The following is a 26,830-nucleotide window of genomic DNA, read 5'->3' as shown; positions in this document are numbered from 1 at the left end:
ATCGCTGCCAGATTTTGGCAGCGAAATGTAAGGGGTTAATGGCCGCGGGTGGAAGAGATTAAACCCGCGGCTAGCAGGCACACATGTCAGCTGTTGAAAACAGCTGATATGTGCGCGGATTGCCCCCGCCTGCCCACGGCAGGGGGCGGGGATTAACGGCACACGATCCATGATGTACCCAGTACGTCATGGGTCATTAAGGGGTTAAGATAGCCAGAAGTAGACAGAAGTTTTTTGTTTTGATTTGTTTTGATTTTTTTGCACTTGAAACTAAATATTTTAATTGAGCAAAATAACATCAACTGCACAATAGTACCACCTAGAGTTATCTACTTAGCAAGTCATTATCTTAAGAAAAAACAAAAAACCCCAAAAACATATCTAGCGATCTTTACTACCTGGCCGTCCAGAGGGAGATGGTGACACTACCATTGGCTGCACAGCAGTTTGTGGAAGACCAGTGGCGGTAACAGTGGGTGGAACACCCATAGCTGAACTTGAAGAGATCACAGTCGCTGGTGCAGAATTTACACAGGAGGTAGATATAACAGAAGTAACCTGAAATGAAGTGTAAGCTGCATATCATTTATTTTGAATGATCAGCACTGCATCATTAATTGGATAATGCAAATGCTATAGAAATAATGTCATCTTAGTGGTCCTTAAGCAACAGACTTCGCTATGAAAAGTCGGCTTACATTAAGTACATAACTTTTTTCTTTAAAAATATTACAAATTAAGAATGACAGTAAAACATAATGGTAGGCTAATTTTAACCTACTACAAAAGGTATTTTAAAATATCAATTAGAAACAAACAAAACAAATGAACCTTCAACAAGCTCTTTGTTCACGCAAAGAATACACTAAAATGTAAGAAATTAATGAAACCTCAGATTTAGTATTAAAAAAAACTTAATGGCAATTTCTGCATAGAAATGTTATTTTCATTTTTAAAATGAAAATTTTAAAATACAAATACATAAGCATCACTATATTATAGAGTAAATGTCTATCAGCACAGATATTCTTTAGAGCATTTAGCACAAAAACAGGTGTGAATCTAGAACTCCAAGATCACCTGTTCTGTGAACTTATAAGGAACATCATCTTGAGTAGGCAAAGGACGAGAGACTTCATCCTGCAGAGACTTTAAAAGATTCATGAAGTGATGTTAGTGAGGAGGAAAAGCATGTGCAAAAGCGATGTTGAGTAAGGCACACAAGTGCAGAGATGGCCGAAACGAGGACGGAAAAAAAAAAAAAAAAAAAAAAAGTAAAAATTACATATTTAGGGATAAGGTTTTCCAATAAAAAAAACAAAAACAAAAAAACAAATAGGAACTTTCTAGACACACACACACACACACACTAAAATACATACAGTGCCTACAAGTAGTATTCAACCCCCTGCAGATTTAGCAGGTTTACACATTCGGAATTAACTTGGCATTGTGAAATTTGGACTGTAGATCAGCCTGGAAGTGTGAAATGCACTGCAGCAAAAAAGAATGTTATTTCTTTTTTTATTTTTTTTTTTTTTTTAAATTGTGAAAAGTTTATTCAGAGGGTCATTTATTATTCAACCCCTCAAACCACAAGAATTCTGTTTGGTTCCCCTAAAGTATTAAGAAGTATTTCAGGCACAAAGAACAATGAGCTTCACATTTTTGGATTAATTATCTCTTTTTCCAGCCTTTTCTGACTAATTAAGACCCTCCCCAAACTTGTGAACAGCACTCATACTTGGTCAACATGGGAAAGACAAAGGAGCATTCCAAGGCCATCAGAGACAAGATCGTGGAGGGTCACAAGGCTGGCAAGGGGTACAAAACCCTTTCCAAGAAGTTGGGCCTACCTGTCTCCACTGTTGGGAGCATCATCAGGAAGTGGAAGGCTTATGGAACTACTGTTAGCCTTCCACGGCCTGGACAGCCTTTGAAAGTTTCCACCCGTGCCGAGGCCAGGCTTGTCCGAAGAGTCAAGGCTAACCCAAGGACAACAAGGAAGGAGCTCCGGGAAGATCTCATGGCAGTGGGGACATTGGTTTCAGTCAATACCATAAGTAACGTACTCCACCGCAATGGTCTCCGTTCCAGACGAGCCCGTAAGGTACCTTTACTTTCAAAGCGTCATGTCAAGGCTCGTCTACAGTTTGCTCATGGTCACTTGGAGGACTCTGAGACAGACTGGTTCAAGGTTCTCTGGTCTGATGAGACCAAGATCGAGATCTTTGGTGCCAACCACACACGTGACGTTTGGAGACTGGATGGCACGGCATACGACCCCAAGAATACCATCCCTACAGTCAAGCATGGTGGTGTCAGCATCATGCTGTGGGGCTGTTTCTCAGCCAAGGGGCCTGGCCATCTGGTCCGCATCCATGGGAAGATGGATAGCACGGCCTACCTGGAGATTTTGGCCAAGAACCTCTGCTCCTCCATCAAGGATCTTAAGATGGGTCGTCATTTCATCTTCCAACAAGACAATGACCCAAAGCACACAGCCAAGAAAACCAAGGCCTGGTTCAAGAGGGAAAAAATCAAGGTGTTGCAGTGGCCTAGTCAGTCTCCTGACCTTAACCCAATTAAAAACTTGTGGAAGGAGCTCAAGATTAAAGTCCACATGAGACACCCAAAGAACCTAGATAACTTGGAGAAGATCTGCATGGAGGAGTGGGCCAAGATAACTCCAGAGACCTGTGCCGGCCTGATCAGGTCTTATAAAAGACGATTATTAGCTGTAATTGCAAACAAGGGTTATTCCACAAAATATTAAACCTAGGGGTTGAATAATAATTGACCCACACTTTTATGTTGAAAATGTATTAAAATTTAACTGAGCAACATAACTTATTGGTTTGTAAGATTTATGCATCTGTTAATAAATCCAGCTCCTGTTTGAAGTTTGCAGGCTCTAACTTATTTGCATCTTATCAAACCTGCTAAATCTGCAGGGGGTTGAATACTACTTGTAGGCACTGTATAGTTGAAAAAAAAAGAGAATTTTGTTTACTTACCGTAAATTCTTTTTCTTATAGTTCCGTATTGGGAGACCCAGACCATGGGTGTTTAGCTTCTGCCTCCGGAGGACACACAAAGTACTACACTTAAAAGTGTAGCTCCTCCCTCTGAGCTTATACACCCCCTGGTGAGCAGACCCAGCCAGTTTAGTGCAAAAGCTGAAGGAGAATAGCCACCCACAAGTAGAACAGAGCAAGAGCCAGAACAACCGGAGACTCTGTCCATGACAACAGCCGGTAAGAACACGCGAAACAAGAAAATTGCCAACAGGCAACAGGGAGGGTGCTGGGGCTCCCAATACGGAACTATAAGAAAAAGAATTTACGGTAAGTAAACAAAATTCTCTTTTTCTCTATCGTTCCTTTGGGAGACCCAGACCATGGGACGTTCCAAAGCAGTCCCTGGGTGGGAAAGAAACAGTATAAACTAAGAAGTAGGCAGAACCTAACTTCACAAATGGGCGACAGCCGCCTGAAGGATGCGTCTGCCCAAGCTCGCATCTGCCGAAGCATGAGCATGCACTTGGTAGTGCTTCGAAAAGGTATGCAGGCTAGTCCAAGTGGCAGCCTGACAGACTTGTTGAGCCGTAGCCTGGTGCCTAAAAGCCCAAGAGGCACCGACAGCTCTGGTCGAATGTGCCTTGATCCCCGGCGGAGGAGGCACCTGAGTACTCTGGTAGGCGTCCGAAATGGTCGATCTAATCCAACGGGCTAAGGTCGGCTTAGAAGACGAGAGACCCTTGCGCCGACCTGTGGTCAGCACAAAAAGAGAAGCGCACCGCCTAAGTGCAGCGGTGCGAGACACATAGATCCAGAGAGCACGCACCAGATCCAGGGTATGCAGCGCTTTGTCAAAGCGATGAACAGGAGCCGGACAAAAGGAAGGTAGGGTAATGTCCTGGTTAAGATGGAAAGGAGAGACCACCTTAGGAAGAAAGTCCGGAGTTGGACGGAGAACCACCTTGTCTTGATGAAAAACCAAAAAAGGTGACTCCGAAGAGAGCGCAGCCAAATCAGAGACTCTCCTGAGGGAAGTTATGGCCACCAGAAAGGCCACTTTCTGTGAAAGACGATACAAGGAAACCTCCCTAAGAAGCTCAAAGGGGGGTTTCTGCAAAACCGTGAGAACCAAATTAAGGTCCCAGGGATCCAAGGGTCGCCGGTAGGGCGGAATGATGTGAGACGCGCCCTGCATGAAGGTGCGGACCTGAGCCAGCCGAGCGAGACGTCGCTGGAACAGGACTGACAGAGCTGAGACTTGTCCCTTGAGAGAGTTGAGGGACAGTCCTAGCTGCAGACCAGACTGTAGAAAAGACAGAAGGGTCGGCAAGGAGAAAGGCCAAGGAGGATGGTCGGTAGAGCGACACCAGGACAGGAAAATTCTCCAAGTCCTATGATAGATCTTAGCGGAGGAAGACTTACGGGCCCGAGTCATAGTGGAGATGACTTCAGGAGGAATACCAGAAGCCGTCAAGATCCAGGACTCAAGAGCCACGCCGTCAATTTGAGAGCCGCAGAATTCAGACGGAAAAACGGACCTTGCGAGAGAAGGTCTGGACGGTCCGGGAGACGCCACGGCATCTCTACGGACAGATGGAGCAGGTCTGGATACCAAGCTCACCTGGGCCAGTCCGGTGCAATGAGGATGACTCGACAGCCCTCCATTCTGATCTTGCGCAGGACTCTGGGCAAGAGCGCTAGAGGGGGAAACACGTAGGACAGACGAAACTGGGACCAGTCTTGAACCAGAGCGTCCGCGGCGAATGCCTGAGGATCGTGGGAGCGAGCCACGTAAACAGGAACCTTGTTGTTGTGACGGGATGCCATTAGGTCCACGTCCGGAGTGCCCCATTTGCGGCAGATTGACTGAAACACTGCCGGGTGCAGAGACCACTCGCCACCGTCCACGGTTTGACGGCTGAGATAATCTGCCTACCAGTTTTCCACGCCTGGGATGTGGACTGCGGATATGGTGGACCCCGAGTCCTCCACCCATTGAAGGATGCGTTGTACCTCCAACATTACCAGGCGGCTACGTGTCCCGCCTTGGTGATTGATGTAGGCAACCGCTGTCGCGTTGTCTGACTGGACTCGAATGTGCCTGCCCGCCAACAGGTGGTGAAAAGCTAGGAGAGCTAGAAGCACAGCTCTAGTCTCCAGCACATTGATTGAAAGGGCTGACTCGGACGGAGTCCAAGTGCCCTGCGCTCTGTGGTGGAGACATACCGCTCCCCAGCCGGATAGACTGGCATCCGTGGTGAGGATCACCCAGGACGGGGCCAGGAAGGAGCGCCCCTGGGATAGAGAGAGGGGCCGAAGCCACCACTGAAGAGAGCTACTGGTCTGTGGCGACAGAGCCACTAACCTGTGTAAGGAGGAAGGCCGCTTGTCCCAACAGCGGAGAATGTCCAGCTGCAGGGGGCGCAGATGAAACTGGGCAAATGGGACAGCTTCCATTGACGCCACCATTTGACCCAGCACCTGCATCAGACGCCTGAGGGAAGAACGGCGGGGCCTCAGCAGAGAGCGCACTGCCAGTTGGAGGGACTGCTGTTTGACTAAGGGCAACTTCACAAGTGCCGGCAAAGTCTCGAACTGCATCCCTAGGTACGTGAGACTCTGGGTCGGAGTCAGAGTGGATTTGGGCAGATTGACCAGCCACCCGAATTGGGCTAGAGTGGCGAGAGTGAGCGAGACACTCAGCTGACAGTCTGCGGTGGATGAAGCCTTGACTAGAAGGTCGTCCAGGTAAGGAATCACTGCCAACCCCTGTAGGTGCAGAACCGCAATCACTGCTGCCATGACCTTGGTGAATACCCGAGGGGCTGTGGCCAACCCGAAGGGGAGAGTCACAAATTGGAAATGATCTTCTCCGATTGCAAAACGTAGCCAACGCTGGTGTGAAACTGCAATTGGCACATGCAGATAGGCATCTCTGATGTCGATGGACGCTAGGAAATCCCCTTGGGTCATTGAGGCAATGACTGATCGCAGAGACTCCATGCAAAAGTGCCGCACCTGAACATGCTTGTTGAGAAGCTTGAGATCCAGGATAGGTCGGAATGTACCGTCCTTTTTGGGGACTAGGAAGAGATTTGAGTAGAAACCTCTGAACCGTTCCTGGGCGGGAACTGGTACAATTACTCCGTTGGCCTGCAAGGATGCCACGGCCTGTGAGAAGGCGGCGGCCTTGGAGCACGGGGGGGTTGAGAGAAAAAAATCTGTTTGGCGGTCTGGAAGAGAATTCTATCCTGTAGCCGTGGGAGATGATATCTCTCACCCATTGATCGGAGATGTGTTGAAACCAAGCGTCGCCAAAGTGGGAGAGCCTGCCACCGACTAAGGACGTTGCTGGGGTGGGCAGATAGACAACAGGTGGCAGCACCTCCTGCGGTCTTCTGTGGACGCGCTTTTGGGAGCTAGTTGGATTTCTGGTCCTTGGCTGAGTTAGTGGACGAGGCCGGGGGCTTAGAGGACGACCAGTTGGAGGAACGAAAGGAGCGAAACCTCGATTGATTCCTACCCTGGGCAGGTTTCCTGGCTTTGGATTGTGGCATGGAAGTACTCTTCCCGCCAGTAGCTTCCTTAATAATTTCATCCAGCTGTTCTCCGAACAGCCGGGACCCAGCAAAAGGGAGCCCAGCTAGGTACTTCTTTGAAGAAGCATCTGCCTTCCACTCTCGAAGCCACAAGATCCTGCGGATAGCGAGGGAATTAGCCGAAGCCACCGCAGTGCGGTGAGAAGCCTCCAGCATGGCAGACATGGCATAGGATGAAAAAGCTGAAGCTTGGGAAGTCAAGGCAACCATTTCGGGCATAGATTCCCTGGTGAGGGAATGCATGCATCTCCTCCAGAGAAGCAGAGATGGCTTTGAGAGCCCACACTGCTGCAAAAGTCGGGGAAAAGGAGGGCCCCGCCGCCTCATATACGGATTTGGCCAGAAGGTCAATCTGGCGGTCAGTGGAATCCTTAAGGGAGGTGCCATCAGCCACCGACACAACGGTCCGGGCTGAGAGCCTAGACACCGGGGGGTCTACCTTTGGGGACTGAGCCCACTCCTTGACCACCTCAGGTGGAAAGGGAAAACGGTCATCAGAACCACGCTTTGGGAAGCGTTTGTCAGGACAGGCCCTGGGCTTGGACACAGCGGCCTTAAAACTAGAGTGGTTAAAGAACACACTCTTTGCTCTCTTAGGCGAGGTAAACTGGTGCTTTTCTGCCAGACAGGGTTGCTCCTCTGATACTGGCGGATTGAGATCCAGTACAGAGTTAATGGAAGCAATCAAGTCACTAAAATCTGAGTCACTTTCGGACAGATCAATGGGGTACATGGAGTTAGCCTCCGAACCCCCTGTAAAGGCATCCTCCTCATCCTGCGAGTCCGCTCTTGAATCAGAGCCGTGGGAGGAGGAGGGAGAGGGAACCCTACGTCTCTTCTCAGGAGGACGGGGTCTGGGACCTGAGGATGAATCCTCTGTGAGCTCCGGTCCTGAGAGAGACCTAGCAGCAGAGGCACCCTGTGAGGGGGGCTGATGCAGATTCAGCAAAGTCCTGGACAGAAGTCCCATGGACTCAGCAAAAGACTGGGAGATAGACCTAGAAAAGGATTCTACCAAAGCCGGGGGTTCAGCCACAGGAGCAGGAGCAGCCTGAGAGACCACTGGGGGTGAGACTCCAGGCTGTAGCACCGCCAGGGTAGAGCAGGCATCACAATGTGGATAGGTGCTCGGTTCAGGCAGCAGGAGCTTACATGCAGCGCATACAGAGTAAAGCTTTGGAGCCTTGCTCCTCGTGTGAGACATGCTGCTGAAGTGGGGGCTCTGCCAGAGAATGAACCCCAGAGAGTATATCAGAGGTCCACAACCAGAACCGGTTGTGGCTTACCAGACCGCTGTGCTGTGCAGAGCGGTGTTGTGTGCCCTCCAGATCCCGAAGCCCGGACCCCCAAACACAGCACCTCAGCAGGGATGCAGAACGCAGACCAGCGCTGAGTGAACGCTGAGAAAATGGCCGCCGGAGCGAAGAGAGGGGGCGTGACTTGCATGAAGAGCGGGATCTGGAGGGCCATAGAGACCTACAGGGGAGGAGACACGCACAGCAGTGGGGAGTGTCCCTCCCTTGTGCAGAACGGCTGCCGGGAGGAGCCGCGCTGTCCCTCTGCATGAGTGACATATGAGGGCAGTGAAAACGAAACTAGGCCTCCGGCGAAGCCGGGGCCTAAATTTGAGCGGCGAGGCCGATGAGCAGGCACCATCGGCGCGGTTCTCGGGCGATAGCTAGAGAACCCGCCGGAAATGTCAGTAAATACAACAAGCACACTCTCCCCAAACAATACAGCACAGGGACCCCCAAATATAAACGCCTCAGGTACTTAGCTGCTGAGACGCAGGGCCAGGTCCCTGGGGATGAGTGCTCCGGTCCAGCAGGGTCCTGAAGGGCTGCGGATGGAGACCGGTCTCCTGCCAGGCATGGAGACCGTGCTGGCTCCCACTTCAAGCCAGAGCCCAGGAGGGATGGTGAAGGAGCACGGCATGTAAGGCTCCAGCCTAGGAATCAACCTTACAACACCGCCGACACAGTGGGGTGAGAAGGGACATGCCGTGGGTCCAGACGTGGACCCGCACTTCTTCAATCTCATTCCAAAAAGGAAAAAATCATATGAGAATGCATGTGTGGATGTATGCCTCCTGAACACAAAGCGATAAACTGGCTGGGTCTGCTCACCAGGGGGTGTATAAGCTCAGAGGGAGGAGCTACACTTTTAAGTGTAGTACTTTGTGTGTCCTCCGGAGGCAGAAGCTAAACACCCATGGTCTGGGTCTCCCAAAGGAACGATAAAGAAAAATATGAACCACCTGATAACATTATCTTCCACCAACTTCACCTGATAGTCACCAAACCCCGACCATCCACAACAGTCAGGGTCTGTCATGTGGCCTCTCAGAAAAATTAATTGCCCACCTCTGATCTATGTGATTACACATAGATAAGTGCAACACAGTTCTGAACATACAGAAGCCAAGGTGTTAATCAAAAACAGTAATTTTGCCCGAAAAATGAAGAATTAGGCATGACTGTTGACAGAGGTGCAAGGCTCAGTGAATATTACTAAATATTACTAAAATTGAGATACATATAGGCTGATTACATGATCCGTATGGACATATATCATATCAGTAAAAAAATTACCATATTCTGAGTTGACTCTGTTGTACTATATAAAGTAGCATTTTCAAATGCACTATCTGGAGAAAAATAATAAAGGAGGGGGGGGGAGGGAAACAAAAAACAGTATTAAGTAATTCCAACAAAACCGCTTCAGGATCTATTCACAGCTATGGTCTAAGTTCTGTTTCAGAAATTAAATAAATTTCATGTGGAAAAAAAAAACCAAAACACAGAAAAGCCTACAATGGTGTCTAAAATCCAATTTAGGTTTGTTTTTACAACGGATTAAGTGTTGCAAACTCAGCTTTGTGATCCTTCACACAGTTAGCAGAAGGCATATATTTGCACAAAATTTGAGACTTTACCCAGCAAGATGTGGCTTATCAAAGGTGCACAGCTATAAGGTTGTGCAACACATTTACTATAATGTATGCTAGAAAACTAAATTAAAATTATAGTAATATCAAAATAGCATTTTCTGACACAGAAGCAAGCAATTACAGTATGTTGCAAGTATATTAAGACGTGTGTGCCTAAAGAAATTTGGTGCATCACCAGTCTTTATAAAATGTCAACTTTCGTTACATACAAAATATTAGAATATTTGTTTGAAGTTTATTTTCTTTATCACCTACACATTTCACTAACCTGAAGTATAAATGAAGTCTCCATGATACTCTCCTATAGAAAATACATAATAGTCTTTAAGTGCATAAACTTTGTTTTGTCATTTGCTGAAAAGAAATTCTAAATTGAATTTTCCTGTACAATATGATCTATCTTCACCTAATTATAAATAATTCCAGTGAACAAAATATTATAAAAATATTTACTTAGATGCAAACACAGTTGGGGCCCCACTTGAACCAGGTTAGAAACAGATTACCATAATTTATCCTGATGGTGAGAATTATGAGAGTTCATCACACACTTCATTATTTAATGATCCAATTAAAAGGGATGTTCCAGTTCTACTTGGCACCTACTGCCGTCTTGAAAAAGCCTTCCCATTAAATCTGTGTATAAGTGCATGTAGTAGGGTGTGACTATATTAATATACTCACCTACTGCGGTTTTCTCCGGTGTCTAGCACCGTTCGGCTCCTCTTGTCAGTAACGTCACTGCTTTTCAGACTCCGATCACACTGCGCTCTCTATGACCCGGAAATGGCTTTTACCATGTAAGTCCATGGAGCGTCAGGACAAGGCTCAGAACGAGATGCCAAAGGCTTACATTTTAAGAAAAACTTCTGCCTCACACATAGCATAGTTTGAGCCATAGAATCTGAAGTGGGATGACGTCACTGAGAAGAGGAGCAGAACAGTGCTGGATCCTGAAGAAGGCAACAGTAGGTGAATGAAGGGAATTTTGTTTACTTACCGTAAATTCCTTTTCTTCTAGCTCCTATTGGGAGACCCAGACAATTGGGTGTATAGCTTCTGCCTCCGGAGGCCACACAAAGTATTACACTCAAAAGTGTAACCCCTCCCCTCTGCCTATACACCCTCCTGTGCCTCACGGGCTCCTCAGTTTTGGTGCAAAAGCAGGAAGGAGGAAACTTATAAATTGGTTAAAGGTAAATTCAATCCGAAGGATGTTCGGAGAACTGAAAACCATGAAACAATTGAACATGAACAACATGTGTACACAAAAGAACAACCAGCCCGAAGGGAACAGGGGCGGGTGCTGGGTCTCCCAATAGGAGCTAGAAGAAAAGGAATTTACGGTAAGTAAACAAAATTCCCTTCTTCTTTGTCGCTCCATTGGGAGACCCAGACAATTGGGACGTCCAAAAGCAGTCCTTGGGTGGGTAAAAGAATACCTCGATAACAAGATCCGACACGACTCCCTCCTACAGGTGGGCCACCGCCGCCTGAAGGACCTGCCTACCTAGACTGGCATCTGCCGAAGCATAGGCATGCACTTGATAGTGCTTTGTGAAAGTGTGCAGACTAGACCAGGTAGCTGCCTGACACACCTGCTGAGCCGTCGCCCGGTGCCGCAATGCCCAGGACGCCCCTACGGCTCTGGTAGAATGGGCTTTCAGCCCGGAAGGAATCGGAAGCCCCGAAGAACGGTAAGCTTCAAGAATCGGTTCCTTGATCCACCGAGCCAAGGTTGACCTGGAAGCTTGCGAACCCTTACGCTGACCAGCCACAAGGACAAAAAGCGCATCTGAACAACGCAGGGGCGCTGTGCGAGACACGTAGAAACGGAGTGCTCTCACTAAATCTAATGAGTGCAAATCCTTTTCAAAGCGGTGAATTGGATTAGGGCAAAATGAAGGTAAGGTGATATCCTGATTGAGATGAAACGGCGATACCACCTTAGGGAGAAATTCCGGAACAGGACGGAGAACCACCTTATCCTGGTGAAAAACCAGGAAGGGGGCTTTGCATGACAGTGCTGTAAGCTCCGACACTCTACGGAGTGAAGTAACTGCTACTAGAAATGCCACTTTCTGCGAAAGACGTGATAAGGAGATATCACGCAGCGGTTCAAAAGGCGGTTTCTGAAGAGCCGTTAGCACCCTGTTAAGGTCCCAGGGTTCAAGCGGGCGCTTGTAAGGTGGGACTATGTGGCAAACTCCCTGCAGGAACGTGCGGACCTGCGGAAGCTTGGCCAGGCGCTTTTGAACGAATATTGAGAGTGCCGATACTTGCCCTTTGAGAGAACTAAGTGACAACCCCTTATCCATTCCGGATTGAAGGAAGGACAGAAAAGTGGGTAAGGCAAAAGGCCAGGGAGTAAAACCTTTCTCAGAACACCAGGACAAGAAAATCCGCCAAGTTCTGTGATAGATCTTGGCGGACGTCGGTTTCCTGGCCTGTCTCATAGTGGCAATGACATCCTGAGACAGCCCTGAAGACGCTAGGAGCCAGGACTCAATGGCCACACAGTCAGGTTGAGGGCCGCAGAATTCAGATGGAAAAACGGCCCTTGCGACAGCAAGTCTGGGCGGTCTGGCAGCGCCCACGGCTGACCCACCGTGAGATGCCACAGATCCGGGTACCATGACCGCCTCGGCCAGTCTGGAGCGACGAGAATGGCGCGACGGCAGTCGGACCTGATCTTGCGTAGTACTCTGGGCAGCATTGCCAGAGGAGGAAATACATAAGGCAGTCGAAACTGCGACCAATCCTGGACTAATGCGTCCGCCGCCAGAGCTCTGTGATTTTGAGATCGTGCCATGAAGGCCGGGACCTTGTTGTTGTGCCGTGACGCCATGAGATCGACGTCCGGCGTTCCCCAGCGGCGACAGATCTCTCGAAACACCTCTGGGTGCAGGGACCATTCCCCCGCATCCATGCCCTGACGACTGAGAAAATCTGCTTCCCAGTTTTCTACGCCCGGTATGTGAACTGCGGAGATGGTGGATGCTGTAGCTTCCACCCACTGCAGAATTCGCCGGACTTCTTGGAAGGCTTGACGACTCCGCGTGCCGCCTTGGTGGTTGATGTATGCGACGGCAGTGGCGTTGTCCGACTGGATACGGATCTGCCTGCCCTCCAGCAACTGCTGGAAAGCCAGTAGGGCCAGATACACTGCCCTTATCTCCAGGACATTGATCTGAAGGGAAGACTCTATCGGAGTCCAGGTTCCCTGAGCCCTGTGATGGACGAACACCGCTCCCCACCCTGACAGGCTCGCGTCCGTGGTGACCACAGCCCAGGTTGGGGGCAGGAAGGATTTTCCCTGTGATAGAGAAGTGGGAAGAAGCCACCACTGAAGGGACGTCTTTGTTGCAAGGGAAAGAGAGACGTTCCTGTCGAGAGAGTTCGACCTCCTGTCCCATTTGCGGAGAATGTCCCACTGGAGTGGCCGCAGATGGAATTGCGCGAAGGGCACTGCCTCCATCGCTGCTACCATCTTCCCCAGGAAGTGCATGAGGCGTCTCAAGGGGTGAGACTGAGTCCGAATCAGAGATTGCACCCCTGCCTGCAGTGACAGCTGTTTGTCTAGTGGTAGCTTGACTACCGCTGACTGTGTATGAAACTCCATCCCTAGATAGGTCAGAGATTGGGTCGGTGTCAACTTGGATTTTGGGAAGTTGATGAGCCACCCGAACTGCTGGAGGGTCTCCAGAGCGACGGTAAGGCTGTGTTGACACGCCGCCCGAGAAGGTGCCCTGACTAGGAGATCGTCCAAGTAGGGAATCACCGAGTGCCCCTGAGAATGCAGGACCGCCACAACGGATGCCATGACTTTGGTGAAAACCCGTGGGGCTGTCGCCAGGCCGAAGGGCAATGCCACGAACTGAAGGTGTTCGTCCCCAATGGCGAAACGCAAAAAGCGTTGATGTTCTGGTGCGATCGGCACATGGAGATAGGCATCCTTGATGTTGATCGATGCGAGGAAGTCTCCTTGTGACATCGAGGCGATGACCGAGCGGAGAGATTCCATCCGGAATAGTCTGGTGCTCACGTGTTTGTTGAGCAATTTGAGGTCCAGAACGGGACGGAATGATCCGTCTTTCTTTGGTACCACGAATAAGTTGGAGTAAAAACCGCGACCCTGTTCCTGAGTGGGAACGGGGGTCACGACGCCTTCTTTTTTCAGAGCGTCCACTGCTTGAAAAAGTGCGTCTGCTCGCGCGGGGGGCGGGGAGGTTCTGAAGAAACGAGTCGGAGGACGAGAGCTGAACTCTATCCTGTAACCGTGAGACAGGATGTCTCTCACCCATCGGTCTTGAACATGTGGCCACCAGGCGTCGCGGAAGCGGGAGAGCCTGCCACCGACCGAGGATGCGGTTCGGGGATGCCGTGAGTCATGAGGAGGCCGCCTTGGAAGCAGTGCCTCCGGCGGTCTTTTGGGGGCGTGACTTAGACCGCCACGCATAGGAGTTCCTCTGGCCTTTGTCCTGTCTATTGGACGAAGAGGACTGTGGCTTGGCGGAGGGACGAAAGGACCGAAACCTCGATTGTATTTTTCGTTGCTGAGGTCTCTTAGGTTTGGACTGGGGCAAGGAGGAGTCCTTTCCCTTGGATTCCTTAATAATCTCGTCCAATCGTTCGCCAAACAATCTCTCGCCAGAAAACGGCAAACCGGTTAAGAATCTCTTGGAAGCAGAGTCTGCCTTCCAGTCGCGCAGCCACATGGCTCTGCGAACTGCCACAGAATTAGCGGATGCCACCGCTGTACGGCTAGCAGAGTCTAGGACTGCGTTCATGGCGTAGGAAGAAAACGCCGACGCCTGAGAGGTTAAAGATGCAACTTGCGGAGCAGACGTACGTGTGACCGCATTAATCTCAGCCAGACAAGCTGAGATAGCTTGGAGTGCCCACACGGCTGCAAAAGCCGGGGCAAAAGACGCTCCCGTGGCTTCATAGATGGATTTCACCAGGAGTTCTATCTATCTATCTGCCTGTCAGTGGCATCTTTTAGTGATGAGCCATCTGCAACCGAAACCACGGATCTAGCCGCCAATCTAGAGACTGGAGGATCCACCTTGGGACAGTGAGCCCAACCCTTAACTACGTCAGCGGGGAAGGGGTAACGTGTGTCAGTAAGGCGCTTAGTAAAGCGTTTGTCCGGAACCGCTCTGGGCTTCTGGACAGCATCTCTGAAGTTAGAGTGATCGAAAAATGCACTCCGTGTACGTTTGGGAAACCGAAACTGGTGTTTCTCCTGCTGAGAGGCCGACTCCTCTATAGGTGGAGGCGGCGGAGATAAATCCAACACCTGATTGATGGACGAGATAAGATCATTTACTAAGGCGTCCCCTTCAGGTGTATCAAGATTGAGAGCAACATCAGGGTCCGAGCCCTGAGCTGCGACCTCCGCCTCGTCCTCCAGAGAGTCCGCAAGCTGGGAACCCGAGCAGCGTGAGGAAGTCGGGGAAGATTCCAAGCGAGCCCGCTTAGCTGGTCTGGGACTGTGGTCCGTGGAGGAGTCCTCCACGTGAGACCTAGGGCCCACCCCGGCCGGGGTGTACCCAGAGGGACCTGGAGGTGCCGATCTAACCGGGTCCGGGGCCTGTGTAGGGACCGGTCTGGACTGCAGGGCTTCCAGCAACTTGGCAGACCATTTGTCCATAGACTGAGCCATGGATTGTGAAAGTGACTCTGAGAGCTTGTCAGCAAAAGCTGCAAACTCTGTCGCTGCCACCTGGACAGAAGAAACAGGGGGGTCTGCCTGAGCCGAGGGGCCCACTAGTGACCGAGGCTCCGGCTGAGCAAGCGTAACAGGGGACGAGCATTGCTCACAGTGAGGGTAGGTGGAACCCGCAGGTAACATGGCCCTACAAGAGGTACAGGTCGCAAAAAAACCCTGTGCTTTAGTGCCCTTGCTCCTTGTGACCGACATGCTGTTGTGTCCTAGGAGCGTGATCACTGAGGGTATACAGAAAAAGGGGTATACAGCCCGGCCGAACAGAAAGGTATATATATATATACGTATCTATACCGGCACCCAAGGGGACCAACACCGAGTGACCGGTGCGGCTTACCGACCGCTAAAAAGCGGGGTGTGTGCGCTCCAGATTCCCTGCCTGGTCTCCCAGAGCTGCAGAGCTGTTCTGTGTGATTCTCCACCGGCAGAATGTCCTAAAGATGGCTGCCGGAGCTCTCAGGGGAGGGGTGGGCGGCGTCAGGAAAAGTGCGGGAATCTGGGGTCCCCGCAGTGATCAGTGAGGGGGGAGGGAGCACACAGGATGCCCCGGCCCTCACATCCGACGTCAGGTCGGCTGTCCCGCCCCTATCTCTGATAGACAGGCCCGGGGGCGGGAGTTTGCCACTAGGCCGCGATGAAGCCAGGGACTAAATTTAATACCGCGGCCGACAAGCAGGCGCGGTCGGCGCGGTAGTCCCCGGTCTTCACAATTCAGCAGTCAGTTGCGGCGTCCGGGAACCAGGCGCTCCATACACAGTCCCCATGGGGACACAGAGTACCTCGTGGATGCAGGGCCCTGTCCCTGAAGATAGATAAGCTCCTGTCCAGCAGATTCCCTCAGGGGCTGCGGAGGGAGCACGGTCCCATAACCTGGATGACCGCTTCTACCAGAGCCCTCAGGGATGGAGAAGGAAAACACGGCATGAGGCTCCGGCCGTCGTACCCGCAATGGGTACCTCAACCTTAACAGCACCGCCGACTTAGTGGGGTGAGAAGGGAGCATGCCGGGGGCCCCGTGGGGGCCCTCTTTTCTTCCAACCGATACAATCAGCAGCTGCTGCTGACTAAAATGGAGATGTGTGAGTGGATGTGTGCCTCCTTCTACACAAAGCATAAAACTGAGGAGCCCGTGAGGCACGGGAGGGTGTATTAGGCAGAGGGGAGGGGTTACACTTTTGAGTGTAATACTTTGTGTGGCCTCCGGAGGCAGAAGCTATACACCCAATTGTCTGGGTCTCCCAATGGAGCGACAAAGAAATACATTAATACACTACACTATATTCACAGATATACAGATTTAATTACCAAAAAAACTTTATGGGGGGGAATCTGTAAGTGTAGAGGTTTCAGGGGACTTTACAATACAAGCAGTGATGCACGTACATAAAGAATAACATTACTGCTGATCATTGTCTGAGTTCCCCCGACAAACTTTACCACTTTACCATTAATTACCCTCTGCAAGCTCCATCTATAAATTCAGGTACATCCATCAACTGCACTCCAGAATGAGTTGAGACTAGCTGCCACGATGTTTCCAATAAATTGAAGACTTAAAGATAATGAAAGATCCAGCTCCCCATACCCTTTGTAGCACACCATCATAAACCGTAATATAATAGATATTGTAAAGCAGTACTGAGTATTGTACCTTTAAAACCAGCACTTCGAAAAACAGTAAAATGCTTATTAGAAAACACCACACACAAATCCATCATTAAAGGGGTTTTCCCACGAACAAAGTTAATTTCAAAGTTTTTTTTAACCAGTAGAGCTTAGAATAATGATAATTTTCACAATTGGATGAGGTTAAAAAAAATGCTCCTGTGCTGAGATAATTTTATAACTGTGCCCCTGCTATGTGCTGTGTAATGGCTGTATTTGACTGTACAGGGACATGCTCTGATTATTCCCTATCTCCTGAGGTGGAGAGGAAGCAAGAGTATACATTACAGCTTGGGATCATAGCTGATTCTTTTTGTGAGGTAAAGCATCTCCCTGTCTGTTTTTAAAAATATATTTTACCTAATAGAAAGAATTATTTGCAATCCCATGCTGTAATATCTGTATACTTTACTACTTCCTCTCTTCCCCAGGAGCTGTGGTATGATCAGACCATGTCCCTGTATGGTCAGACATGGCCATTACACAGCACATAGCAGAGACACATACTGTATATAAGATTATCTCTGCATAGGAACATTTATTTTTTAAATATATCCAATTGTATATATTACTGTAAGATCTATTGCTTAAAATCAACTTTAAAAGAGAACGATTGTGGTAAAACCCCTTTAAGCAACTAACCTTGCTTCTCTGGAGTACTGATTTTAGCAGAGTTCAGAATGAATAATCAGCTCAGGATTAGGGAAAAAAGGGAGGCAAAGCATAGTGTGGTAAGTGGGGAAAGCCATTTTTCTACAAGATATATTTCAGTGTGCTTTTTTGTTTAGTTTTTTTCTTACTCTTCAAATTGCTTTTAGTATTGATTTTCACTACATAAGCTTTGTCTAACGTTTTAAAAGGAAAATATAGGAGGACCCCGAAGACTTAAGACATAAAAAATAAAAAAGTGCAAATCAAGAGTAACTATTTAGTTGTTTACAAACTCTTATTATTTTTCTAAGAGTGGTTTAGAAAAGCCACTTCCCAGCATGCTTGTAAAAAAGCTTACACTAAGTAACTGGTCCAAAATATAGTGCAAATCTATATAAGCCAATAGCAGGCATAGATTTCAGTTTGTGATGCACGGACAACCAAGATGCACACAAATTATCAAGACGTTTGTAGTCCAGCAAGCTTAAGTTTAAGCCTGGTTTATGAAGCCCAAACCAAGCAAATTTCCCTTTGGATTGAATCCTTTGAATCCTCTTGTGGGACTAGATTTGATATTTCCATTGAACAATCATATTGTGTAGCCTTCAACTTCATTGTAATATTAGTTTTCCAAAATAAATAAAAAAAATACAGGAGTCCAGACAAAAGCCACAAAGTCATCAGTGTTGAGCCTAAAGGATATGAAAATACCCATTATAGTGATCTCATCCTATTTAAGGCCATTATAAATGGTTTAACTCATAAGTAAAACAATGCAGATTATAATACAGATGTTTTTGTTGGCACATACTGTATAACCAGTAGAGAAAAAAATAAAGATAACACAAGCTTTACCATTATCACTTGGCTCATCAATATCTTCTTCTGAGGAATTTAAATTCTGCTTGACAGGGCCAATAGGACCAGGGCTGCTCCTTGCTACCCAAAAAGCTGGAGCAGGAACCATTGGACTTCCTGGATTCTAGGAAAATACAAACATTTTAAACCCCAATTAGATATAGTGAACCTACATATGTAGTTACAGTTCAATACAATGGCACATTGTTGAAAATACTGTACTGTAAAAAAAATTAAGCCATTCCCAATGACCAATTTTCATTTTATGCTCATGACCTGGCAGCAAGATAAATAACTGACGCTAAACTTGTGGGGTTATTTTTTTGCTTTTAAGTGGTAAAAAAAAACCCATTTATGACGTTTCACTCTCTGCCATGCCAATTATATTTGACAGATTAAGATTTTTTTTACAAGTGTGGATAGAAAAAATAATTTTTTTGTTTAGTCCCTAAACCTGTGATCATTATATAGTGAAAAAGCCATTCTTTATGAAACCTAGTCACAGGCTGGGCTTCACTCAAGGTATAAGCAGCAATGCGGGCTTTCAGTAAGTGCCCAGAAATTGCAACATTTAAAAGGGAATCTGTCACCACTTTGACCTTTTTAAACTTAATATGGGGATACAGGTTATAGAATGCTGAAAAAATCCATACCTGTATGTCTCATATCAGATGCCTTGTTGTGGCTAAATAATATTTTATCACTATGTAAATGAGCTCTTCCAGGCTATGGGGCGGGTGCTGCCTGGAATATGACTCTACCTCCAGAGATTTTAAATAAAAGGGCATTACCAGTGTGAGACAAGTAACTGACAGAACAGGAGAAATGAAATTTGACTTCCTGCAAACATGTTTTGCAGTTCTCTGAGCTCTGCTTCATTGCAACACTGTCTGCCTGCAAGCTGAAGCTCAGCGGCACCTGCAGAAGTGTCAGTGATGGGGAACATAGAAATCATGGGGCCCCCATAGCAGAATTTCTATTGCTCCCTTGCCCTTCCCCCCCAAAAAAAAAATATTTGACTATCACAAAAGAGCATATTTCACAATTTTACCAAGTAATTTTTACTCCTACTGAAGCCCCTAGATTCCCCTTTCATTGCAGCCATAAAGTGTGAGTACAACAAAAGTACCCCACAAACTCTGTATGACACCGCCACAGTAAATTCTTCCACAGTACCCTCCACACGCACAATATGATGATCCTACTGTTCCCCCCTTCAACTACCCTGGCAATGAATGGTAACCCCAACACCGTACGATCCCCAACTGTGACCCCAAACAGCCCTCCACATTGTAAAATGGCCCCTACAATGCCTCCAAATAGCCCCCTGAGGAAGCGTAGGCGAAATGTACATAGGGGTGGAGGTGGAAGCACTTCTGTATCACCAACGCTTATATGGGTAAAAACTATTTTGCAATGCTGATGTGATTTTATGGGCTTGTGTTTACCAGCCCCCATTAGTGCACGGTCAGTCTTTCCTCATTGCATCCCTGCTAATGTATACCTAACTGGCATACTGATCTATGCATATAACCTGCAGAGGATGTCTGTTGTATGGGACAGGTGCACCTGACTGTTTATGGGCATATAAATGTGTTCCTTGTGCTCTGCAGTTAAATTCTGAATTAGGAATGTTCCACCATTCAGAGGACGGATATGTATAAACGCAATGGTGTATATTCAACAACTCCCTTTGTGAACAGCTCACCTTATCCAAGCAGCATTTGAGATAAAATGGTATATATCATATTTAGCTGCTAAGCATGATCAGTTTGTGCTATAGATCTGACTAATTTAATGTAGCACTGCTTCTGGTGAATAGTCCGCCCCAAAAGGGATATATTGGCACTCGGCCATATAGTGACTGTATAATTTTCTGGACAATAGTCCATAGAAAGCATATAATTCATACATTCACCAGGCAGGCTATGTTAACCATAAGGATTGCAATTAAGGTACAAATATGTCAACAAAACGTATGGATCTAATATGAGTGATTAACATTGTAAAGACCTAAAGAATTATCCTACGGCAAATGAAATGTGTAAAAACTGTGACTATACCCTGCATTAACATCAGCATTTATCACATGATTTTACTCTTTTTGTATAACAACAATAACAGCATGTGCAAAACCTCCGCATCATAGTGTATTTAAGCACACTGTAACACTGCATCCTTTTAAATTCATGTTAAATGTCTGTCTATAATTCTGTTTGGTGTCTTGAATAAATTATATTTTTGCATTCACAATATGTGTAATTACTCCATTCTCTCTCTTTTTTGAAACTAATAGCTTGAGGAGTTAGCATAAAATATCAGATAAAATGAAAATCTGGATTTATTGTGTATTAATCCCTCCAAATAGTATAATGGCCCTCACACAGCTCTCCGCACAGTATGACGGACCCCACACAAACCTTCAAACTGTATATATGCTTGCACACAGTATAATGGCCCTCATAACTCGATAAAATATAAAGGCTCCCTCATAGCTCTCTAACAATTATAATGGCCCCATTAAGCCTTCCATATAGTATAATGATTCCATATAGTCCTCCATACAGAATGGGCCCCACATAGTCCTCCATAACGTCTAATGCACCCTATAGTCCTCCATGTACCATAGTACACTCCCCATATTCCCCCACACAGCATTACGCAGCCACATATAGTATTATACAACCCCACATAGCATTATGCACCCCCACCGTGTACTGAATACATACTCACCTCTCCTCGCTCGCCAGCTGTGTCTGTACTCTGAACATCTCAACAGTGGAGCACAGTAGTGACATCACTGCTGGGCTGAGTGTGAGAGCATAGACACAGCAAGACGATGAAAGGGAGCGCCACACTCCGTCTCATCATTGCTTTCAACTGTATTGGCATCTATGATGCCGATTCATTTGAAAGTACGATCATGGGCGAGCAGCCGGGCCCCCCCGCTCACAGGCCCCATAGCAGTTGCGTGGCCTGCCTCTATTGGTGGTATGCCACTGGTGATAATCACACCCAACTCTGCAGAGAGCCGTCATCACACTGGTAACGCCCCATTTATTTAAAATAATCACTGGAGTTGGAGTTGTCTTCCAGGCAGCCCCCTGCCCCATAGCCTGAAACAGTCATTTACATAAAGTGATAAAATGATGATATTTCAACAACAATGCATCCGATATGAGACATACAGGTATGGCTTTTTTCTGAATTTTAAAACCTGTATGCCGATATTAACAGTTTAAAAGTGGTCAAAGTGGTGACAGATTCCCTTTAAAGGCTGCTGTCTGTGATTGACCATTTAAATGGTTAAACAGTGAATGGAGTAAGCCAGTAGTAACAAGGCTGGCATATGTAGGGCATTATGCAGGCTCAGTTTCAGAGCCCAATCACTACATAGGGACTTGACGCAAGGTATACCATGTCTTACATTGGGGAGTGGTCAAAAGGCGCATTCTCACTTGCCATAAGAGTGTAAAAAGAGTCTAATACATCACTTGTGGGACCTGCACCATCTCCATAACAGGTTTCCCTGCCTATTCCGGTAAGGTGGCCATCTGGAGAACACTAAGAACGATGTGGTTGTCTCTGTGCTGCTTGACAATGAGGAGATAGCCAGATGTTTAATGTGTATGAAAGGAGTTTTGTTTCAGTGCATTTCAAAGTGATCCTCACTTCAGGAAAGTCACCAGGTTACAAATAAATAGCTGAAAATCTTTTTTTTAACTATTTTTGCATAGGTTGTCAAGATATCAGTTTATTTAAAGGTATTATGGATCCTGTACTAATGTATCCAAAGCTTTATGGATGCTACAAATCTAATAGCCAGGCTGCAGATATGGTGATTGGGCTAAAATGGATTATATCCGATAATACTACACTGGTGTCTTCTACATTGCTGCATAGGAAATTACCTGCCTTTGTTTTAGGATAGCCCAGGTTAAGTTTTGTATTTAGACACTTGAATCATCCTCAGGAATGGAAGGAGATACTTACAGATAATGGAGAAAAAGGAGTCTCATCAGCTTCCTCAATTTCGTAATAAGTTATTGTTTCTTCTAACCCTCGTTGCTCCTCATCTCTGTCTGACATAAACCCAAATTGACATTCTTTATTTACACAAGGCATCTGCCTTCTGCTCCGTGTGTAGGACCTATTAAATAGCATAGAGAATTGTAAAGAAGTTGTGTTCTACAAGAAAACTGTAAATATTCGGAAAATTTGATTTAAAAAAATAAAAAAAGAAGGGAATTTTGTTTACTTACCGTAAATTCCTTTTCTTCTAGCTCCTATTGGGAGACCCAGACAATTGGGTGTATAGCTTCTGCCTCCGGAGGCCACACAAAGTATTACACTTTAAAAAGTGTAACCCCTCCCCTCTGCCTATACACCCTCCCGTGCATCACGGGCTCCTCAGTTTTGGTGCAAAAGCAGGAAGGAGGAAACTTATAAATTGGTCTAAGGTAAATTCAATCCGAAGGATGTTCGGAGAACTGAAAACCATGAACCAAAAGAACAATTCAACATGAACAACATGTGTACACAAAAGAACAAACAGCCCGAAGGGAACAGGGGCGGGTGCTGGGTCTCCCAATAGGAGCTAGAAGAAAAGGAATTTACGGTAAGTAAACAAAATTCCCTTCTTCTTTGTCGCTCCATTGGGAGACCCAGACAATTGGGACGTCCAAAAGCAGTCCCTGGGTGGGTAAAAGAATACCTCGATAAAAAGAGCCGAAAGCGACCCCCTCTTACAGGTGGGCAACCGCCGCCTGAAGGACTCGCCTACCTAGACTGGCGTCTGCCGAAGCATAGGTATGCACCTGATAGTGTTTCGTGAAAGTGTGCAGACTAGACCAGGTAGCTGCCTGACACACCTGCTGAGCCGTAGCCCGGTGCCGCAATGCCCAGGACGCACCCACGGCTCTGGTAGAATGGGCTTTCAGCCCCAAAGGAAGCAGAAGCCCAGAAGAACGGTAGGCTTCAAGAATCGGTTCCTTGATCCACCGAGCCAAGGTTGACTTGGAAGCCTGCGAACCCTTACGCTGGCCAGCGACAAGGACAAAGAGCGCATCTGAACGGCGCAGGGGCGCCGTGCGAGACACGTAGAGCCGGAGAGCTCTCACCAGATCTAACGAGTGCAAATCCTTTTCACATTGGTGAACTGGATGAGGGCAAAATGAAGGTAAGGAGATATCCTGATTGAGATGAAAAGGGGATACCACCTTAGGGAGAAATTCCGGGACCGGACGCAGAACCACCTTATCCTGGTGAAAAACCAAGAAGGGGGCTTTGCATGACAGCGCTGCCAGCTCCGACACTCTACGGAGCGATGTAACTGCCACTAGAAATGCCACGTTCTGCGAAAGACGTGATAAAGAGACATCCCGCAGCGGCTCGAAAGGTGGTTTCTGAAGAGCCGTTAGCACCCTGTTAAGATCCCAGGGTTCCAGCGGACGCTTGTAAGGTGGGACTATGTGGCAAACTCCCTGCAGGAACGTGCGGACCTGCGGAAGCCTGGCTAGACGCTTTTGAAATAATACGGATAGCGCCGATACTTGTCCCTTGAGAGAGCCGAGAGACAAACCCTTGTCCATTCCGGATTGAAGGAATGAAAGAAAAGTGGGTAAGGCAAAGGGCCAGGGAGAAAAACCCTTATCAGAGCACCAGGATAAGAAGATCCTCCAAGAGCTGTGATAGATCTTGGCGGACGTTGGTTTCCTGGCCTGTCTCATAGTGGCAATGACATCTTGAGATAACCCTGAGGACGCTAGGAGCCAGGACTCAATTGCCACACAGTCAGGTTGAGGGCCGCAGAATTCAGATGGAAAAACGGCCCTTGAGACAGCAAGTCTGGGCGGTCTGGGAGCGCCCACGGTTGACCCACCGTGAGATGCCACAGATCCGGGTACCACGACCGCCTCGGCCAATCTGGGGCGACGAGAATGGCGCGACGACAGTCGGACCTGATCTTGCGCAGCACTCTGGGCAGCATCGCCAGAGGAGGAAATACATAGGGCAGTCGAAACTGCGACCAATCCTGAACTAATGCGTCCGCCGCCAGAGCTCTGTGATCTTGAGACCGGGCCATGAATGCCGGGACTTTGTTGTTGTGCCGTGACGCCATGAGATCGACGTCCGGCGTTCCCCAGCGGCGACAGATCTCTCGAAACACGTCTGGGTGAAGAGACCATTCCCCCGCGTCCATGCCCTGTCGGCTGAGAAAATCTGCTTCCCAGTTTTCTACGCCCGGGATGTGAACTGAGGAGATGGTGGAAGCTGTGGCTTCCACCCACTGCAGAATTCGTCGGACTTCCTGGAAGGCTTGACGACTGCGAGTGCCGCCTTGGTGGTTGATGTATGCGACGGCAGTGGCGTTGTCCGACTGGATCCGGATCTGCCTGCCCTCCAGCCACCGATGAAAGGCCAATAGGGCTAGATACACTGCCCTTATCTCCAGAATATTGATCCGAAGGGATGACTATCGGAGTCCAGGTTCCCTGAGCCCTGTGGTGGAGAAAAACCGCCCCCCACCCTGACAGGCTCGCGTCCGTCGTGACCACAGCCCAGGTGGATAGGAAGGATTTTCCCTGCGATAGAGAGTTGGGAAGGAGCCACCACTGAAGTGACGTCTTGGTTGCAAGGGAAAGAGAGACGTTCCTGTCGAGTGAAGTCGACCTCCTGTCCCATTTGCGGAGAATGTCCCACTGGAGTGGCCGCAGATGGAATTGCGCGAAGGGCACTGCCTCCATCACTGCCACCATCTTCCCCAGGAAGTGCATGAGGCGCCTCAAGGGGTGTGACTGACCCCGAAGAAGAGATTGCACCCCTGCCTGCAGCGAAAGCTGCTTATCCAGCGGTAGCATGACTACTGCTGACTGAGTATGAAACTCCATCCCAAGGTACGTCAGTGATTGGGTCGGTGTCAACTTGGATTTTGGGAAGTTGATGATCCACCCGAACTGCTGGAGAGTCGCCAGAGCGACGGAAAGGCTGTTTTGACACGCCATCTGAGAGGGTGCCCTGACCAGAAGATCGTCTAAGTAGGGAATCACCGAGTGGCCCTGAGAGTGTAGGACCGCCACAACAGATGCCATGACCTTGGTGAACACCCGTGGGGCTGTCGCCAGGCCGAAAGGCAATGCCACGAACTGAATGTGTTCGTCCCCGATGGCGAAACGCAAAAAGCGTTGATGTTCGGGTGCGATCGGCACATGGAGATAAGCATCCTTGATGTCGATCGATGCTAGGAAGTCTCCTTGTGACATCGAAGCGATGACAGAGCGGAGAGACTCCATCCGAAACCGTCTGGTGCTCACATGTCTGTTGAGCAGTTTGAGGTCCAGAACGGGACGGAACGAGCCGTCCTTCCTTGGCACCACAAACAAGTTGGAGTAAAAGCCGCGACCATGTTCCTGGAGGGTAACAGGGATCACAACTCCTTCTGTCTTCAGAGCGTTCACCGCCTGAAAAAGTGCATCGGCTCGCTCGGGGGGCGGAGATGTTCTGAAGAAACGAGTCGGGGGACGAGAGCTGAACTCTATCCTGTAACCGAGAGACAGAATGTCTCTCACCCATCGGTCTTGAACATGTGGCCACCAGGCGTCGCAAAAGCGGGAGAGCCTGCCACCGACCGAGGATGCGGTTCGGGGATGCCGAGAGTCATGAGGAGGCCGCCTTGGAAGCAGTGCCTCCTGCGGCCTTTTGGGGGCGTGACTTGGACCGCCACGCATAGGAGTTCCTCTGGCCTTTCTCCGGCCTGCTGGACGAAGAGGATTGGGGCTTGGCGGAGGGACGAAAGGACCGAAACCTCGATTGTATTTTCCGTTGCTGAGGTCTCTTTGGTTTGGACTGGGGTAAGGAGGAGTCCTTTCCCTTGGATTCCTTAATAATCTCATCCAATCGTTCACCAAACAAGCGGTCGCCAGCAAACGGCAAACCGGTTAAGAACCTCTTGGAAGCCGAGTCTGCCTTCCATTCGCGCAGCCACATGGCCCTGCGGACTGCCACAGAGTTAGCGGATGCCACCGCTGTACGGCTAGCAGAGTCTAAAACTGCGTTCATGGCGTAGGAAGAAAAAGCTGACGCATGAGAAGTCAAAGACGCAACCTGCGGAGCAGAATTACGTGTGACCGCATTAATCTCAGCCAGACAAGCTGAGATAGCTTGTAGTGCCCACACGGCTGCAAAGGCCGGGGCAAAAGACGCGCCCGTGGCTTCATAGATGGATTTTACCAGGAGCTCTATCTGCCTGTCAGTGGCATCCTTTAGCGATGATCCATCTGCAACCGATACCACAGATCTAGCCGCCAATCTAGAGACTGGGGGATCCACCTTGGGACATTGAGCCCAACCCTTAACC

The 26,830-nt window shown here is 48.4% G+C and overlaps 1 protein-coding gene across 1 annotated transcript in view; it reads right to left on the bottom strand.

Moving 5' to 3' along the window:
• The window catches only part of ALG13 (ALG13 UDP-N-acetylglucosaminyltransferase subunit), a 302,253-nt gene that overhangs the window by 34,738 nt on the left and 240,685 nt on the right, over positions 1-26,830 (bottom strand). The window contains exons 22-24 of the mRNA XM_075324885.1: positions 22,468-22,624; positions 18,472-18,598; positions 17,766-17,849 (exon numbers count right to left, since the gene is read on the bottom strand). Of these exons, the coding sequence (XP_075181000.1) occupies positions 17,766-17,849; positions 18,472-18,598; positions 22,468-22,624 (368 nt within the window). The remainder of the gene's footprint in view (positions 1-17,765; positions 17,850-18,471; positions 18,599-22,467; positions 22,625-26,830) is intronic.

The sequence above is a fragment of the Anomaloglossus baeobatrachus genome, chromosome 9 (genome assembly GCF_048569485.1).
Source record: "Anomaloglossus baeobatrachus isolate aAnoBae1 chromosome 9, aAnoBae1.hap1, whole genome shotgun sequence".
Classification (NCBI taxonomy): Eukaryota; Metazoa; Chordata; class Amphibia; order Anura; family Aromobatidae; genus Anomaloglossus; species Anomaloglossus baeobatrachus.
Note: the sequence above shows the minus strand (reverse complement) of the source record. Positions and strands in the feature narration are given on the sequence as shown.